Source organism: Carassius auratus, chromosome 20 (genome assembly GCF_003368295.1).
Source record: "Carassius auratus strain Wakin chromosome 20, ASM336829v1, whole genome shotgun sequence".
Lineage (NCBI taxonomy): Eukaryota > Metazoa > Chordata > Actinopteri > Cypriniformes > Cyprinidae > Carassius > Carassius auratus.
This window is the reverse complement of record NC_039262.1, coordinates 12,117,481-12,136,662: the sequence shown is the minus strand read 5'-3', so window position 1 is coordinate 12,136,662 and position 19,182 is coordinate 12,117,481. Positions and strand designations below refer to the sequence as shown.

Below are 19,182 nucleotides of genomic sequence, written 5' to 3'. Positions count from 1 at the left end.
AACTAGAACAGTTCAAAGACCAAAACCATGGCCTTGACTTTCAGGAAAAACAGCATGTACACAGTCCTCTGCTGACCCCTACACACAAAAAGATAGTGTTCCCGTGATTATTACGTAACATCAGAAGCTTTTTTTTTTTTTTTTACTAATTTCTTTGCTCTGTAGAATGAAGGCAAGGCTCCGTGGAAGACACAGGAAGCATCTACACACACACACACACACACACACACAAACAAACAAAACAACATACTGGGAAAGTAAACAAATTGCGCTCTCAAAGGACAGGTCAACGAGCAGCATGAGCACATAACAGGAACACTTCTGCCAGCGTTTGATGACTCAGGAGGAGAAATGCTAATTTATAAAAAAATGAATTTAATCTCTGAAACTAAATGTTAAACTCAGTAAAAATAAGATTTCATTTAAAAGAGAAATAGTTTTTTTTCCTAAACTTTATTCAGTGGCATTCCATTTTCAGAACAGTTATCATTTTAACAAGTGTGGGTACATAAACACGGTACCCTGCTAGCATCTGTTTCCAGCTTGCTCAGAAATAAACTAAAAGAAAGAATCACGGTGCAATTTGCATCCCAACAAACACTGGAAAACCTGGTAAGCTTGCTTTAAAAGTGCTAGTCAATCCAAACTGTAAACAACAATAACTCTCTGAGATATGGCCGGTATTGTTTTATCAGCCAGAAAGCAGAACATTATGCCGATATTAAATCATTGTGAATTTGTGCTTTGTTGTTCTAGTCCCTCATACATGCCACGTTGCCATCACACTACTACTGCAGAATTGTTTTATTAAATAGTTTTCATGAATTGGTCATTTTCAATTTTGCACTCCATGCTAAGACCATAAATTAGAATACTTGGTCAATAGCATCTAACTAGAAGTTAAAATTCAGGTTCAGTATCTTTTTTTATTTATTTACTGTTTCATACCAAACAACACATGTACGGATTCTTATGATTTTTTAGTTTGTTTGTTTTTTTCCCCATGTTTACATCTGTATTTTTCAGTAACTGTACTTCTACACAATACAGATCAGCAGTGCAAACAGAACATCTTATACTATGATCAAATCAAAAGACATTACTTAGGTTAAGATTAATTTCAGTGTTGGATATGCAGAATCGGTAGGACTAATAACATGATTCGAGTACAAGCAAAGATAAAACACCACCACATTGGTTTGGCATACTGCTAACTAAACCAGCATCTTCAGTGCATTTTATTCCATCTCTTTCTTCTCAGCAATTTCCTCTTTAGTGAGGACCCTATGGTTCTCTGCATGGACTGGAAAACTGTACCACTGCATATCTGCCATTAGTCATCCAGTCTGGATCCTGAGAGCTGAGCTTCTCGGCCTGGCCTGGCTGTAAGCCCACCTGAACATCAGCCTTCAGTGTCCTGAGACTGCAGAGAGGGGCAGGCTGGAACCCCCTCAGTGCTTGATCAAATGGAACCGTGTGCTCCCATTTCCTATCTCCAGTAAGCTTCCTGTAGTTTAGGTCTCCTTTGAAGAGAATCAGATCCGAGCCCTGAAGAGTGCTGTAGAGATCAGCCGCATCCACCGCCATGTCACAGAACTCATGGGGCAAGGTCCAAAAAAAGTGGTCATGGTAGGACCATGTACCCTCCTTCATGAAATGCTTCCATTGGACACCGCTGGCTGACATCCACTTGTGATTGGCTGCAATGGTCTGCATGATGGTCCACTCAAAGTCTTGTTTGGTGACGTCTGAGACGAACCACGGGATGGACTTGCCATGAAATCGGATTTGCTTGGCTAGTCCGGCAGAGACAAGAAAGTCAGCAAGGACTAGATCGCTAATGAGCTCAAAACCAGCATTGTCTAAAATAATGTCCACTCTGGCATGCTTCATCCCAGAGGATCCGACTCCTTGAGCAGCAACCAGCGTTGACCAAACCATGCTGGAGTCATCCACTAGGATGAAGCGCTGGAGATCAGGAAGAGAATCGATGGGACTGGACTTTTGAGAGTTGTCCTGGCCGGCAGAGATGGACAGATCACACTTGTTTCCCCACAGAGAGACCTTCAAAACACACGGTTAACCAGATTATGTGGCATTATGCTATCACAAACAATGTAATATCAATAAAGTACACAAGCACATGCTGAAAACAGTAGCCACTCCCAGGCATGTTACTTGGCACCACAAACTGAATGTCATTCCGGTAACAAGATTCTCTTCTACATTAAAGATGTGACTCTTTAAGCTTATGGCTCACAGAATTCAATTAGAATCTTCCATCTGCACACAAACAAGATGATTTTCCCAGTTTCTGATGTTGTGTTCTGATGTCGTAGAGACATTATGTCCCAATAACAACTGTTTTTCAATGGAAGGGATCATTATACGCTGCAGCTAGGATCACGGAGACACTAACCTGGAGTAACTTGAGAAAGTTGTCTCGCAGCTGAATCTCAGTCAAGTTCTCCATGTTAGTGATGAGGTCCTGAAGGTATGTACAGAGGAGTTTAATGGCTTGTTGAGATTCAAAGAAGCTTTGCGTCTTTTGTCCCTTAAACACGTCAAACTTATCCATCGGTGGGCTTTGAAAACAAAATGAAAAGTCAGTTAAACAATTTAAAATGTATCAATGCAACACGGAGAGTACAAGTAATCTTGGTCAATTATTAAATTACTATTATTAATTACAAAAATACTTAAAACACATTTAGGACAGCACTTTAAATGACCATCATTGCCTTTAATTTACAATGACTCTAAGAATTATGTAAACTACTTCAATTCTTCAACGCTATAGCATTTCTAAGGTAAAATTAATTTTATATTCATTTAGACCTGTACATTTTTTAGTTCTTCCTGTTATAAATCTGTCCTCTTATTAAAATAACTTTCTTGCTTATTGGTGATTTAACCCATTAATTTAACTTGTTTTAAATACCTAATTAATACAATTTGAATTGTAAATTAATGTATGCCATATAACCATGTGTCCATTTGAAGACTAAGTCTCAGGTTAGACACATGGTTATAAGGCATACATTAACTTAGTCTATAGTTTTGCTATAGTAATATGGCATATATTAATTTACAATTCAAATTGTATTAATTAGCGATTTAAAACAAGATAAATTAATTGGTAAAGTCAGTAATTTTTTTTACTTTTTTATATATCATACTCAATCATTAAATATAAACGTTATATATGTCATAATCATTAAATAATATTTAATGATTGAGCATGATATAGAAAAAAAGTTTATTTTTAACTATTAAATGACAAATTTCAATTAAACTTTACAATATTTGGACTTTGTATAGGTCAATGGTGTGAACTGTGAAAAATAACTTAATTATATTAATAATAAAATGAATAATAATTTCTGAATTTTGATTGCTCAATGTATGGAGTAAGCTGATTTGCCTCACTTCATATACAGAGCCTCTTGGATCCTCCGGTACATGTAACACTCCACATAGAGCCATGGTGACTTGAACCAGCTGACAAGCTTCCCGTCTTCCATCAGGTCCTGCTGTCTTCGCATGTATTCATTCCAGGCCTCGGAGTCCTCCGCATTATCAGTCAGAGACAGCACAGGTTTGTCTGTCTGCAGTTCATTCCTCAGTTTGGACAGGAAGGAAATGGCCGTCTTCTCGGCCTGGATCCCATCCTGATAAAACACATTGTATAGAAGTTAAATCTGGGAAAACAAGTACAGGCAGGCCGGTTTTATTTTATGAATAACTTGAAAATATAAGATCATATATACCTTTCCATACTCTTTGAAGAAATTGTCTTTATTGCGGTGTAACGTGTCTATCACTTTTGTGAGTATGGTTGGGAGTCTGTCTCTCACAGTCAGATAGGCAAAAGACCTAGAAATGGGCAATATTAAACATTTTAGATGTAAATTGTGGGATTCAGAAAAATAGCTTTCACTAAAGTCATTAAATAAAGTCCATAACTAGATGATAATAGTTGTTGGTTATGTCAGTGTCATTACATCCACATCCAGCAGCAGCATGGTTATTGAAATGAATGTGTTTCGAAAGTTAACTAAGTTACAGACCGCATTCGACAGTACATGACTTGAAACCACTGCCAGTGTTGCCCATAAATGCTGTTTAGGCATTTAGGTTGTTTTGAAACACAGCCATTGTTAAGATTGTAAGACCTGCCTGTTCGACTTAATTCAGCATGCATTGGTTATAACTGAACAACATGTAAACAGACGATAAATGTCATAACACAGCCTATTTTCATATAAACGACGTCAACGGTGAGTCATCAAAGTATATCTATGATAATAAAGACATACCCCTCAAACTCAGCAGACAGTGACAGCGGGACCAACACTCCCTCTGCCTCCATCTTTGCAAACAGGAAGGACTATCGTTAGAAGGGATTTTTCAACAAACTTTATTTGAGTACGACCGGTGACCAATTCACAATGTAATGTGAAGGTATAAAATCATTTAATACAGTCTGTGTCATTTACTCGCATATCGTGGGAACATTAACAATCACACACATTAGCATGTTATTTGTTGTAGTTTTATGAGGAATCATTGGCCGTCGATGTCGCTTTATGGTTGACTCTACTGTCCTCTAGTGGCCATGCGAAGAAACACACAAACACAGTAGCCTGTCGGACATATGACAACATTCAGATAGTATTTGTTAAAATTAACATGGTATTCAAAGGTTCATTTTATATTTAATTTAACATCGATTCAATTTGAACAAGCCTGCACTGGTGAAAAAGAAAACATCTTAACCAGATGGTTTGTAGCCGATCTCAGCCTGGTCTGTTAATTGGCTGATTTTACAGGATTTTTGGCCACATTTCAGCTAATCAAGCTGGGTGACCAGCCGGCCACACAGCTAAACAATAGCTCATCCAGAAAAGACCAGACAGAATCAGCTTAGTATTAGTATTTTTTAGTGTTTTAACTATACCTATAGTACTATCTCAGGATGACATTTTCATGAACCTCTAAGGATATAAGGGGCTGTTGTTACTGAGTCAGCGGTTAAAAAAAAAAAGTCAGGTTTGTTTTATATATCTTATTTGTATGTACTGAAAAAGTTGCTTGCTTGATATGGATACTATACTAATTTCTAAACCGGTAACATTTTATTATTCTGTCTACAGACAGCAGCAGCAATTCTAACTAAACCATATTTAATGATGCTAATGTGATTTTCTGTTTGAAATTGGAAACAGAAACCATAGTTACCAGATGTCTTTATCTCCCCACCAGACCACATGGCCCTAACACAGCTTACTCTGGAGGCACCAGCCCCCAACTTCCCTTTCCTTGTTCTTTTTTTGCAAACCCATGACTCGAAGCTGGCATCCTCATTTTGCATTGTGAAAATGTCCATGCTGTTGTAGACTAGTCTTAATATATTTTCTTGGCATTTTCTTACAATTCTTGTATGTATTTGTTAATGTTATGTCCCCGTGTTATTCATTTCCTGATATCTCTAGCAGGCCTGGTCAAGCCAGCTCACATCCTGTTCTCCTTAGTGACGTGAAAGCTTAGAAACTCGAGCAGAGCACAAAGACACAAGCATAGTAAAAAGGAAAATAGTATTATTATTTTAAACCATGTCCAGCTTCACTTGAATTGTTCAGAATAGAACCAAAGCAATGATTTTACATTGCCCTAAAAAAGATTTTATGGAAATGCAATTCCTTTTACAATAAAATGTAGCTATTTAAAGGCTAAATGAATTTAAATCACTATAACTAAGATATAGCTAATAAAAAAATTAAACATGGAAAAGGCCCCATCAAAGGTCAGGATGATCCTAGTAGTTACTTTTAATACACATTATAATAAATTAATTGAATACTGAGAATATAAAAAGGATAGTTGTTCTGAGATTAAAAGGAAATGTTTTTATTCACCATATTTATATAAAAATGTATTTTATTCTGGTATAAACATATAAACAGGGGTCTTTTAAAGAGTTTAGTAAAAGTGAGAAAAATAAAATACTAATAAAAATGTTTAATAACATTTATTGCAAATACATAAAAGCACAGGAAAACTTAACTTGCAAATACTCAACTAAAATCTAAACAAAAAACTAAACGAAAAAAAAAACAGTCAGTCATTTTTAATTAATTTTGTGATTTATTTAATACTTAAAATTAAGTCACATATTTATTAGTTTACTAATTAATGAGTGAATAAATCAACATTATATTTGTGTCTTATTAATTTCGATATATATTTATTAGTTTTAATATATTTATATTGTTTTAACCCAAAGGATACGGGGATAAATATATATATATTGTTGAAATTACATTTAATTCTGATTATATGTATTTAAACCAATAATAAGCCTCATTAAGTTTATAAGTAGCCTGTGGGTGTGAAATCATCGCGCTCCAAATAATACGCGCATTTCTCGTGAGCTCATTTCTCTTGGCTGTAAAAGTGCGGTCTGTCAACTGAAATGCAAATAGCCCTTCTGCGTGTATCTGTCTCGATATGTTATCTTCGTGTGGGGGTGGGTAGCGTGACCTACGGCTATCCAACTCCACTAAAATCCGTTTATGTGTAACGTTCACCAACGATCGTCTCCCCTGAGTGATAACTTCACATTCATCTCCGCCGCACCGTGAACACATGAAGAGAACGACACCCGTAACGTTCAATACAGCATACATTTGGCGGCTCTTAGCGCCGAAGACGGTTTGTTTTGGCATCCCAGGGAAGTGGGTTTTACAACCGCTGTTTTAAGCCCTTTTAGACAGTCATGTGATTGTAACGTAACCCGACCGGAAAACACCGACGACCATCGCCGCCAATGCTGCGTTTTAGAGGAACAGAGCAGCTGCGAGCCCAACGGACAAGTCTCCCGGTAACAGACAACAACTCACCCAACTCCACACACTCACGCGGAGGAAAGGTACGTGTGCTTACACCTATCAACCTTTATCATTTGCCGCTCAATTTATGTATTTGTTTTTTTTCGTTTAGTTTATTTTTTCGATGACCACCCCTTCCCCCCGTGTGTGTGTGTGTGTGTGTCCGTTTCACGAAGCTCCGTTTAATTTTGCTTCTCGTCCCTGATGCTCGCTAAGCTTCGTATTGGGTTTATATCGCTGTTATTGTTGTGAATTTTCGGCTATATATACGATAAGGTCGTTGGATCATGCGCTGATCGAGCAGGGAGCGTTTGCGCGTGATCGTATCAGTCAGCACGTTTCAGTTTTTGACGGTTTATTTTCTATTTGCGAAGAAAAACAGATTGCGGAAGTGGTCGGTCTCTGCGGGAGATCTGTCCGTTCCACGTGTCTCCGTGGTGGGAGGAGCTAGTTTACAAACCCACAATGAGAACAAGTCGAAGCTGTGGCGAATGAATTAGAACTGACGTTAGGCGTGTTATCTCTTTGCGAGGAACTGCAAAGCTATATATTATATTTGGGTACCAGGAAACACTTGTAAACAGTTTATAAATGTACGAGGATAAAATCCGTCATGCGCTGTTTCTGTATTCCAACAATTTTCGATGGTTGCTGAATGCTGGGTGACTCAAAGCTTCTCTCAAGAAGTTGGTCTAATTCAAATCGATTAAACAGACTATTCATTACTTTAGAAATGTTGTCTACTAGAGAAGGCTGTTTTATTGTACTTCCTCAGGTGCTGCTATGTTGACATCACATGACCACATGCAATGAACCGCAGTGGGCAGCAGTCTTTCTGGAACTACATGTTCATGTGGGAAATTAAATAATCTTTTAACAATAACCCAATACATCTCTACTGTGAGCTACTTTTTTCTTCTTTTTCTTCTTTTTTTTAAATCTTATAAATAAACATCAGGTCAACAACGGAAATGTCCACCAATCAGATTATTGCTTAAAAATAAATACATAAGTATTTGCATTGCAAAGAAATTTTATAATCAATAGTTTCCCCCTTGGTTTTTAATTAAATGTCACTTGCAGTGCCATGTGATTGTAGTTCTGGAATCCATTTAAATCAGACTTTGTAATATTGTGATTCACATCATTGCTGGTCAGTATATTTTGACTTATTCTAGGATCAAATCAGAGAATGTCTTGCATGCGTATGTGTAGAAGACCGAGGAAAAACAAACGTATGATTGAAAGGTGCCAGCTAAACTTAAATTAAGAAATGCCTGTTTTGCAGTGTTTATGCCCTGCTACGTGACATTACAACCCATGGTAATGAGTCTGTAGATTTTGTGGACTTGTAGACTGTTCTCCACTCGAGGGTTTGAGAGGAAGTAGCCTCAGGAATGCTGCCTGAAGAGAGAGTCATGTGACACAAAGCCTGTCATTGACCTTTAAGCCAATGGACATTCAAGACATGGAGGCTGCTGAGCTGGTTCTGGTAGATGAGGGTTAATAACCTCAGGGTTCAGTGTTCAAAGGTTGCATCAGATGTGTGACCCATGGCTGGATCTGACTGCTCTGCTGGGACCATGTTGAGATGGTAGTCTGACTGTTTTTATACTGTCTAACAAGTTAGTTCCCTTAAAGTCGCTAATGGATATTATATTAGAATCAAGTTTTATTCAGATAATATACTTTTGTTCCTAGATTATAACTGGTCTCAGATATTTGAAGATATATCTTGGGAGAATATAAAAAAAAAAAATTAAATGGGGTTATTATGAAAACCACTCCACTTAGAGCCATTCTGTTTGTAAATATCTTGAATCCATAATCAGCAGAGCCTTCCTTCAGCTCGATCAAAGGGAATTGCTTAGTCTGAAATATGAGTGGGAAGTAGATTTGCCAGTATAAAGAAAATGGCAAAATAAATTAAATGCTGTGCCTTAAAAGCTCTGTATGGACTGCTTTAAAAGCGCCGTAATTAAATCTTGTCACTTAAAGCTACAGCACACCTTCCCAACAAGCAACACCGTTCATTTAAGTTAAATCATGGTGGGAAGGGTTGTGTGCCAAAGGGTTATACTTGGGGTTAAAAATGTTACCTTTAAACTCTTACTAAGAGAAATGGTAGCCTTCCGGGTAAAATATACAAGTGTGTCATAGAGTTTAGCTTATTGTTTGGTTTGAAAGTGTTGGAATCAACTTTTTGTTGTTGTTGTTTTTTTCCGGCAGTTCACTGCTGATTAAGTCCATATCAACAGACAACTTAACAGCCTTCTTTTACTCATTCTCTCTCTTTTTTTTCTTCTTGTGCATTGTGGTCTGTAGTAGACAGGAAGTTGACTGTCATCTCTGGCCCTTTCTGTGTAGGAGGAAGTATGGAGCTGGCCAATCATGGTCTTATCCTTCTGCAGCAGCTCAACGCGCAGAGGGAGTTTGGCTTCCTGTGCGACTGCACGGTCGCCATCGGTGATGTCTTTTTCAAAGCACACAAGGCTGTACTGGCCGCATTCTCGAACTACTTCAGAATGCTCTTTATACACCAGGACAGGTAACGGCTTTATGTGTGGTTTTTAAAGTCAGTTTTATGTTTAAACTGAATGTGTTGATATGGTGAGCTCTGAGCTGATAATAATTCTTATGATACATCTAATTAACGGCCAATATTAAAGGAATAATTCACCCCAAAATGAAAACTGTCATTAATTACTTACACTCATTTCATTTTAAAGCTGTAAGACCTTTATTCATCATTGGGAAATAAATCTTTTTGATAAAATTCTTTGACCCTGCATAGACGGCAATCCAATTGAAGTGTTCTTAGGCCCAGAAATGTAGTAAGGACATCGTTAAAATACTCCATGTGACATCAGTGGTTCAACCGTAGTTTTACGAAGCTATGAGAACACATTTGTTTGGAAGGGAAAACCAAAAAATTACTATTCAATCATTCTTTGGAATGAGTATCACAATGCATGCACATGCTTTTCTATGCACGTAAACATTGCATGTTTGTGGTGCTGTTGACGTAGAACATTTTGTGATAAAATGGCACTAGGGTGATCCGGAGGAACAATTCAATTGCTGAATAATTTTTTTTTTTTTTGCTTTCTTGTATCTTCTTAAAATTACGGTTGAACCACTGATGTCACATGGAATATTTTAACGATGTCCTTAATACATTTCTGTGCCTTGATCGTGGAAGTTGCCTAAAGGCCCGTTCACACCAAGCTATAAACTATAAAGATAACAATAAAGATATTTCTAAAAATCATTCTCAATATTAAAGAATAGCAGAGTCCACACCACAGCTATAACGATAAAGGCACAGAGAAACTATATCGTTGGAATCTCTTTCAGAACGATTTTTTTTTCTGATGAACGATAAAAACATTGCCAACCAATCAGAATCAATCATGCTGTAATGAGCTCGAGAATTTAGAGCAGCAGACGCGCGTCCGCTTAGAATACACAGACAATATAGTTCGCTGGTGTGGATGCTAATATCGTTATCTTTACAGTTATCGTTCTTGGTGTGAACGGGCCTTTACGGTCAATGGAGGGTCAGAGAGCTCTCCGATTTCATCAAAAAATTCTTAACTTGTGTTCTGAAAATGAATGAAGATTTACAGATTTAAACCGATATGACAATGAGTAATTAATGATAGAATTTTCATTTTTTGGGGAACTATCCCTTTTATATTCTAAGTGATGCTATCTATCGAATATCTAAAACACTACAAACTAAAATCATCTGTTTTAAAAGTTAAGGTAATTTAGGAATCACAACATTTAGAATGTGCAGTATGAAAAAGGCTTGAATACACTACATGACTTTTCAAATCTGATCCACACTGAATGATTTAGGATTACGCATTACCAGACTTTCATGTTGTCCTGAACACAACAAACTCATGCATTAACATGCACTTCTTTGATAGGAGTCACATGACACCACGTGTTCTTAAAGGATCCATACATGTTTTATAACCTCGGACTTAACACAATCATAGTATGAAGCAAAAAAAAATGTGTCTCTGAATCTTTGCTCATCATGCAATGCATAATTTTTTCATTTATATTTACTTTATTTTTTACTCTTTTAAAATCTGCAGACTGGCTCTTCCTTTTGGCAACAAGCATCGACTAATCCAGACTGTAATAATGCAAAAGTCATGTTGTGTATTCCAACCTTGATGATTAAAGTAACAAACATTAATCTAAATGTAAGTTGTTCTTGAGAAAATGCACCGTTATCAACTGCACAAATGGCCAATTTTGATACAGTGCCCTCCACTAATATTGGCACCTTTGGTAAATATGAGCAAAGGCTGTTGTGAAAATAAATCTGCTTTGTCTATCCTTTTTGAGCTTTCATTCCAGAAATTTACAAAGTTCTAACCTATCAGTTGAAGTAAAACAACTGAAAGCGGGGAGAAAATCTAATTGTGAAATCTTTCTCTAGTTCATGTTGGCCACAATTATTGGCATCCAATTATTGCACGTCCTTTTCCCAAGATAATAGCTCTGAGTTTTCTCCTATAATGCCTGAAGAGTTTGGAGAACACCTGATAAGAGATCTGAGACCAAACCTTCCTCCAGAATCTCTCCAGATGCTTCAGATTCCCAGATCCATGTACTGCTTCTCTTCAGCTCGCCCCACTCCTTTTCTCTAGGGTTCAGATCTGGGGACTGCAACAGCCATCGTAGAAGCTCCTTTTTGTGTTAAGTGACACCTTCTTTTTTGTTTGTGCTGATTTTCTGTGCTGATGGACAGTGGGTCAGTCAGGTTTAGATTATTATTATAAATTTGTATATATATCTGTTGGTATTTGATACAATCCATGATGCAGTGCATCCGAACAAGATGTCCAGGACCTCTGGCAGAAAAACCACAACATTAAAGATCCACTAGTGTGTTTATCCCTGGATGTGGGGTGCCTTTTTGTTTTTTTGTACTAGCCCATCTGGTGGGTTTGCTGTTAAACCCCCCCCCCTTTTTTTTTTTTTTTTTTTGACCGTAGAAGCTAGTGCCATTTGGAGTTCCAACTGAATATGCTGGAGTTTGAAACCCTCCTAAAAAATGTGTGATGTAAGGGCTGTATGACTTTGATTTTGTTTTTTTAGGCTTTCTGGCCCCAAGACTCAACTATGCACTGCAATTCTTCAGCTGTGGTCCTTGGAGAGTCTTTGGCCCCTCAAACTCTCCTCCTCACTTTGTATATTAGGACGATATAGACATGTCCTCTTCCAGGCAGATTTGTAACCTCTCTAGATGATTTTTGAACCTCTTAATTATTGCCCTGATGGTGGAAACTGTTTTTCTTTTCTTAAAGCCACTTTCTATTTTGTGAAGCTCAACAATCTTGTTCTGCACATCAGAACCAAATTTAGTTTTTACTCCTTGTGATGGATGATTAAGGGAATTTGGCCTTTTTGTGTTCCTCTTATTTATAATCCTGTGAAACAGGTAACCATGGCTGGACAAGTTAATTCTCCTAGTCACACTGGTGTGCTAGAAAATATAAATTGGAACATTAACTTCAGAGATATTTTAGTCATAAGAGTTTTCTCCACAATTTCAATTGTTTTACTTCAGTGATAGGTTGGAATTTTTTGAATGAGAAATCAAAAGGATAAAACCATGCAGATTTATTTTCACAGCCACCTTTACTCATGTTTACCAAGGCGTGCCAATATTGGTGTAGGGCTCCGTAATTGATAACCAAAAGATTGAGTTATTGAGATATATATTAGTCAACATTTGAAGTGGATCAAAACCTATAATCAAAGCTGTCCTAAAACAATAACCATTCTTGTCTTAGGACATCTTTGATGAACGTCTTTGATCCACTGCAAATGTTGACTACTGTATATTCTTTCTATCAAATATGTTCATATTCACTATATATATATATCTCATTCTCTATAAACTAAATCGGTATTAAAGTAGTTCTATAGAATAAACACTGCTTTTCAATGGTCTCTCAACCAGTGACTGTGTTCGCTTGAAGCCTGCTGACATTCAGCCCGACATCTTCAGTTACCTCCTCAATCTGATGTACACCGGAAAACTGGCGACGCAGCTAATCGACCCGGCTCGCCTGGAGCAGGGCGTCAAGTTCCTCCATGCATACCCTCTCATTCAGGAGGCAAGTCTGGCTAGCCATGCGGCTCAGGCACATCATGAGGTCAGCCTTCCGCTATCGTCCTCTCTTTATGGCATTCAGATATCAGACCAACAGGCCCCACTCACAAACCGCCTCTCTGCAAGAACGCATCTCTCTTCGCCGTTCGACTTGGAAGGTGGCGGTTTGCTTGATGGGAAGTGCGTTACCACAAACAAAGCTACCTCACTGATGCGGCCTGTATCCAAGCACAGGCAAGCTCTGTCTGAAACCGAGGTAGAAGCGTCGGCGAGCACCAGTCAGTTTGTGAGGGAAGGCAGCGAGATGGAAACATCTGCAGGTGAAGCCCCGTCTTGCTCCCTTAGCGCTAACACCATTCTACATGTGAAGCCCAGCATCATGAGAAGAAGTTCCTCTATGAGAAAGCATTATACGTGCCACGTCTGCGGGGGCCGCTTCTCCCAGCGAGGAGCCTTACGAGAGCACCTGCTTCTACACTCCCAGGCTATGCTCCCCCTGGTCTTAGAGTCCGTCAGTGCGGCGTTCCCCATGCCGACTGGAGGTGCCGCTACGCCAGAGGTTGAAGAAGTCCTCAGAGGCAGCGAAGCCACCGCAGTCACTCCCATCATCGTGGACGCTGCTAGTGACAGTGAGCAACATCTGTACTCAAAAGACTCGCCACATCCTGAAACCGCCATGCCTGTCCCAACAACAACCGCAGTCAGTCTGTGCACCGCTCAGTCCCAGGCGGACACTCCACCTCCATCCGATATCGCTGATATCGACAATCTAGAGGGTGCGACTGACATGGAGCGGGAAGTGAAGCGGAGGAAATATGAGTGCTCCACATGTGGCCGCAAATTCATCCAGAAGAGCCACTGGAGAGAGCACATGTACATCCATACGGGAAAACCGTACCGCTGCAGCGCCTGTGGCAAGAGCTTCTGTCGGGCCAACCAGGCGGCCCGGCACGTTTGTATGAATCTGGGCTCGGAGCCAGCGTACACCATGGTGGACCGACAGAGCATGGAGCTGTGCGCCGCGGATGACTCCAGCCAAATGGAGGCGCTGTTTCTCGGCTCTTCTGGGAGACCGTACAAATGCAATGTGTGTGAAATGACCTTTTCCAGCCCCAATGAAGTGATCAAGCACCTGTGCTTCAACCAGGGTGTGCTATCGAGTGCAGCGGCTGGAGATATGGGCGTCAGTGGGCTGAACAGTGACAGCCTGGCCAAAGACGATGGCTCAGATTCATCCAACGGTGGGCCATTGATGACGCCCATCAAAACTGAGGAAGTCTTTGTGGAATAGATTCACGTCCATTTACTTAAGAGTATTGTTGTGTTTGTTTCTTATTTTATTTTTTTAAATTGTATTGCATTTGTGGGTAAATTATGATCCGAAGTTAAGCTACATATGGAAAATTGTTATATTGTTTCTTGTTTTGGGGGGGGGGGTTACTTCTATTGAAAAGTACTTTTACTTTCTGCTTTTTTTAACAGATGCATTCATGTACTATATTTATAACAGATTTACAGGAGGATTAGTCCAATGAGTCAATTTCCTGCTTCGTTCTGTATTGCGTTCAAGGGTTTTATTGGCTACTCGTGTCATTTGTAGTTAAAGTTTGTAGTAAAATTTGTGGTTGAAGCTCTTCCTCTGCCTAACGTTCTACAGGAAAAGGATGTAGTGAACTGCTGAAGTCCTGTGTTTGTCACCATGCAGACCAGACGTGGACCTCTTTTTAAATTGGTTTGGTAACTTAACGGAGAATTAAAAATATTAAAGCCACAAAATGATTAGTTTATGGGTACAGCACCAACATTTCTTTTGGAAAAAAAAAAAAGTAATTTTCTGAGCAGCTAAATGTGGGTCCTGGTCTAGGACGAGTATTCACTACCTCAACTGGTTTCAGACATGCAGTATCTGACTTACCTGAAATGTACAGCAAAGGGTCGAGGATCAAAGTCAACTTTATCTTCCAGTGCCTCCGAGGAGTTCCACAGATCTCAAAGTTTTCTTTCTGAGGCTGTTTCTAATTTCTCATTACATGCTTTGGGTTAGCAAGAGCAAGGTGTAATTGTAGATAACCTTCATGCAGTGCCAGATTACCTTTTAACATCACTTCTATTGTTAATGTGACCCACAATATATTAGTCTAATTTTCCACTTTTATCAGTTTATTACTGTGTTTTTATTGTGTGCCAGTGCCACCTAAATGATAAACATCCTTGCTGTACAATTGTTCATCAGCAATCTGGTTGTGTTGCTCTCACTGTGGTTCAACATGTTTACAGCTGTGCTGTGTTTAATCAAAGTTTTTATGGTGTGTGTGAATTTAGAAAACACCGTGGCCAGTCGTACACGTGTGTGTGTGTGTGTGTGTGTATAACATAACATTGTTTGAAGAGAGCTGTTTCTGTCACTGTTTGCCAATTTGATTTTGCCATGAAATCATTTGCTTGAATATGCTCTTAAATTCCTTATTTTTGAGTTTTATATAACTTTTTCTAATTTTATGTACAGTGCTTTATTTACAAAGAATTTTATAATCTCAGAGGTTGTAAATTGTTGAATATTATCCATTAGAGTGTAGCACGTGTGAGTGTGTGTATTTGTCATCTCTGCGTTGGCTGTCTTTGTTTTAATGAAACTGACAGCGAGGTCATGCTGTAAAAGCACTGATATCTACTAAAGATCCCTGACTACTTTACTCGTTATACTTGTGCTACATCAGGAAACTTCTGTCATTTACAACCAGGCTGATTTACATTCAGTGCTAAATATTTCATCTGTCTTTCTCTTGGTAAACACCTGGTGGGAATTTATTGTAAGAGCACTGTGAGTTAAGTTACTACTGAATAGTTAATTAGAGCTCATGACCATTTGCTTCATTTTGTTACAAGATTATTATTTTTATTGTATTTTATTTTTTAATGCTGTAATGTAATTTTTTTCTTATTTGTAATCATACATCTGGCAAAGTCATGCCTTTTATTTCCTTTAGTATTGATACAACTCTTTATTATTTGTACATATGCAAGTTGTAACTCATTGAGGCAGTTTTAGGGAGGAAGGGTGAAGGTGCCCCCTCAAACGCACAAACCCCAAAGCCAAGGCACGCATACTGTGATCTCTCGCTCCTCAGGAACATGAACCGTTGTCTCTGGAAAAAAATACTTCCTTTGCCTTTTCGTTGTGAATGATGATAATAAATCCTTATGTTTTGAATTGTGTCATTCTTTTTTGAATATACACTACTGTTCAAAAGGTTTTTTTTCAGCAAGGTAGATATTATAAAATATATTTTTAATTGCAATATTTCACTATTTTATATTTTTTATCAAATAAATGCAGCATTTGTGAAGCCATAGGAAATGTTTAAAAAAATGTGCCAATCTTTTAATAAAATAGCAGTTACTTATTTTTTTTAAATCCTAAGTCTGGTTGTGTGAGCCACAAGATGGCACCATTGGGTTTTGTATGTACTTGCAAAAACTGGAATTTTAACGCTTAAATATTACCCAAATCCAGTTGAGTTATATATACTTATTAGTTTGTATTTTCTCTATTCCCGAAACACTTAGCAACACACACAAACAGAACAAAGGGCAAGGAGAACGCGGGCTTGATTTACACTAGCTTTATTTGAATGAAATATAGACATGATTTTGAACCCATACTATTAACAGCTTGAAGAATACAAAAAGAGGCGAGGCTCATGCTACTGCTATATAACGGTCCTTAATGCGTTCGTTGGTTATTTGTTAATATTACAATATGACTTAAGGTACATAGGTATACAATTTGTACAAATGTTAGAGGAGCTTCACAGTAGACTGTATTATAAAACGCGAAAAAAAAAGAATGTGAGTGGGCTGTTCATTCAAAGCTTGACAGTAGTAGCAAAGCTGTTGGTTTTTTTTATTTTATTTCAAGATAATGCACCCTGTGCAGTCATTTGCCTACTTTTTGAACGATAACCTGTACACATTTCGACTGCTCGAATTTTGGTATATGCACTTTCACAAAAACAAAAAAACAACAACTTTTTTATTAGAGATCAAAGCAACCTGAATTTACTTGAACTAAATTTTCCTTTACAGTTTGCCACCATCTTCATCCAAATACACGCCTTTAATTTACATTTGATTTTGAAATGCGTTCCTTGTTATCCTGTCTGCATGTATGGCTATATATACTCATTTCAAACAAACTGACAGTAAGGCATCTACCATGTCTTTCAAAGAAACAACATTCCTTGATAAAGAGATTAGGAATGCAAAAAAATATTCAACACTACATTACTGAATACCCACATATCTGTGAATTAAAACCACCACGTATAACCTGTGTTGGATAGTTTACCAATACATTGCATTAATATAATTCTCCTCGCACAACTATTTCACAATTTTCTTTTAACCTCAGGTGCATTTTTTGTGTTGAAACATGCATTCGCTAAGGCTGTTAAACAGTGAAGTGCACATGTACGTTGAGGACCATAATATGCCTTTTCTAAAAGTTAAAAGTTCCCTATTCATGCAGGCATGTCATCATCGTGAGCATCTATTTTCACAGAGTGCCACTAAAAGCAAACAAACTGAACATCAGACTCTTAAAATCTCAAATGTCACACATTAATGGTGAAATCGTTCATTATGATTGTACATGATAAACATACGTAACAAAAAGAACATTTCACAGTAAGGGACGAAAAAGTGGTTTATCTACAGTAAGAATGGAGATGAAAATGGCGGGATATTTGTTTCAGAGTCAACTGAATTTTTTTTTTTTTACCTCATTTTCACATTTCAGCCACAGCATATTATGCACTTTTTCATTTGCTATAGCTGTACAGGGTGTATCTGTACCATGTTTGTTAAAATTACTTGTCTAAGTATTTTGTAGTTTTACACCAGCATGACATCATGACTTCAATGGTTGTTTTAGAAGGTTAGAACATTTTTGAGGGTTAAGAGAATATCTTAAGATATAAATACAATCTACAAAACACAACCCTCCGACTGCAACCAGACACACATGTACGCTCGTTCAAGAACCAAACATTCATAAACTCCCCATTCGACAGACTGCTGAGAACTAATAATATAAAAGAAAATGTTCATCACAAAAGGTTACAGGTGGGAAAATGACATCTGATGCAGTTTGGCAAAACTGGGGGTATGGGGCATCCCTCAATGAGTCCAGTGAGGTGAGAGACCATGTGATATGGCAGCTGAGTTATGGGGAATTTGGAAAAAGGATAAGAGGGATGAATCGATGGATTAAAGGAGAAAGAGAGAAGGGAGATTGGCCTTGAGTCTCTTGCTCTGGGAGCTGGTACAGAGCACTGTCTCTTGGTGTCCTCCATGCTGCCACTCACTTACTGCTTTCTGGAAAACTCTGTGCCCCAGACATATGACTGCTTTTTACATGCAGACTGCAAGACAAAAAGGAAAATGGTGAGAAAAAAAATAACATCTCTAGCACATCAGCATTTTGTTTGCAATACGTTTTATGGTTACGAATGTACGATGCTAATTCTGCTAATGCTAATTCAAATACTACGGTATTTCAAAACTGCATTGTGCACACTTTTCTTTTCTCACAGCTTTTTAGCATGACAAGCTGCTATCCTATTATGTTACTTTGTCATCCATTATTTCATATTAATGCTTATGAATGGATCTTTCCATCTGCACTGCATCTTCTGTGCCTCCAAACCATTGTCTCACTCTGTTTGTATGACTCAGCAGCACAAGTAACCAAGGCAAAGGGGGCAGTCAGAGAGAGAGAGAGAGAGAGAAGGAAGAGAGTGAGCAGTGCACCAAAGCTAATGCTGTGATGCTATGTTTCACCAGCCTCTGCTCTGCAGTGCTGCATTAGCACTCATCAAACATTTATCAGACACACCCAGGTCTCTTCTCTCATCCCTTCTTCTTTTGGTCACACTTTACATTAGGGCATTTGTTTGTTCAGTTTTTTTTTATAACAAATGCGAATAACCATTTTTAAACATAATATGCATCATGAGGATAATATGTTTACTCGCCTTTGACAAGTCATACTAATATAATAATTCATCTTTTTCAAATATCATGTAAACACAGTCGTACTAACAGATGTAGTTTGGCTTTGTAAAGCATGTTAAAATATTAATCTAA

The 19,182-nt window shown here is 38.1% G+C and overlaps 3 protein-coding genes across 3 annotated transcripts in view; 1 reads left to right on the top strand and 2 right to left on the bottom strand.

Moving 5' to 3' along the window:
• Positions 1–434: 434 nt before the first annotated feature.
• On the bottom strand, positions 435–4,506 carry armt1 (acidic residue methyltransferase 1). The gene is made up of 5 exons (XM_026291106.1): positions 4,320–4,506; positions 3,771–3,876; positions 3,430–3,671; positions 2,420–2,585; positions 435–2,064 (listed from the first exon to the last, which is right to left on the bottom strand). The coding sequence occupies exons 1-5, from the start codon at positions 4,370–4,372 to the stop codon at positions 1,285–1,287; spliced, it is 1,347 nt and encodes a 448-aa protein (XP_026146891.1). The 5' UTR covers positions 4,373–4,506; the 3' UTR covers positions 435–1,284.
• A 1,876-nt stretch (positions 4,507–6,382) lies between these two features.
• Positions 6,383–16,246, top strand: zbtb2b (zinc finger and BTB domain containing 2b). The gene is made up of 3 exons (XM_026291105.1): positions 6,383–6,931; positions 9,258–9,438; positions 12,883–16,246. The coding sequence occupies exons 2-3, from the start codon at positions 9,266–9,268 to the stop codon at positions 14,324–14,326; spliced, it is 1,617 nt and encodes a 538-aa protein (XP_026146890.1). The 5' UTR covers positions 6,383–6,931; positions 9,258–9,265; the 3' UTR covers positions 14,327–16,246.
• A 397-nt stretch (positions 16,247–16,643) lies between these two features.
• akap12b (A kinase (PRKA) anchor protein 12b) overlaps positions 16,644–19,182 on the bottom strand; it is a 39,864-nt gene continuing 37,325 nt past the window's right edge. The window contains 1 exon segment of the mRNA XM_026291104.1: positions 16,644–18,458. The gene's annotated coding sequence lies outside the window, so the exon portion shown is untranslated.

What these genes read in the sequence shown, in the direction of transcription:
- zbtb2b (XM_026291105.1), top strand. Translation starts at nt 9,266, where the DNA reads ATGGAGCTGGCCAATCATGGTCTTATCCTTCTGCAGCAGCTCAACGCG. An exon ending in CTCTTTATACACCAGGACAG is followed by an intron (nt 9,439 to 12,882) that starts GTAACGGCTTTA and finishes TCTCTCAACCAG; the next exon opens with TGACTGTGTTCGCTTGAAGC.
- armt1 (XM_026291106.1), bottom strand. Translation starts at nt 4,372, where the DNA reads ATGGAGGCAGAGGGAGTGTTGGTCCCGCTGTCACTGTCTGCTGAGTTT. An exon ending in TCTTCAAAGAGTATGGAAAG is followed by an intron (nt 3,672 to 3,770) that starts GTATATATGATC and finishes GTGTTTTATCAG; the next exon opens with GATGGGATCCAGGCCGAGAA. An exon ending in ACTTTCTCAAGTTACTCCAG is followed by an intron (nt 2,065 to 2,419) that starts GTTAGTGTCTCC and finishes TGTGTTTTGAAG; the next exon opens with GTCTCTCTGTGGGGAAACAA.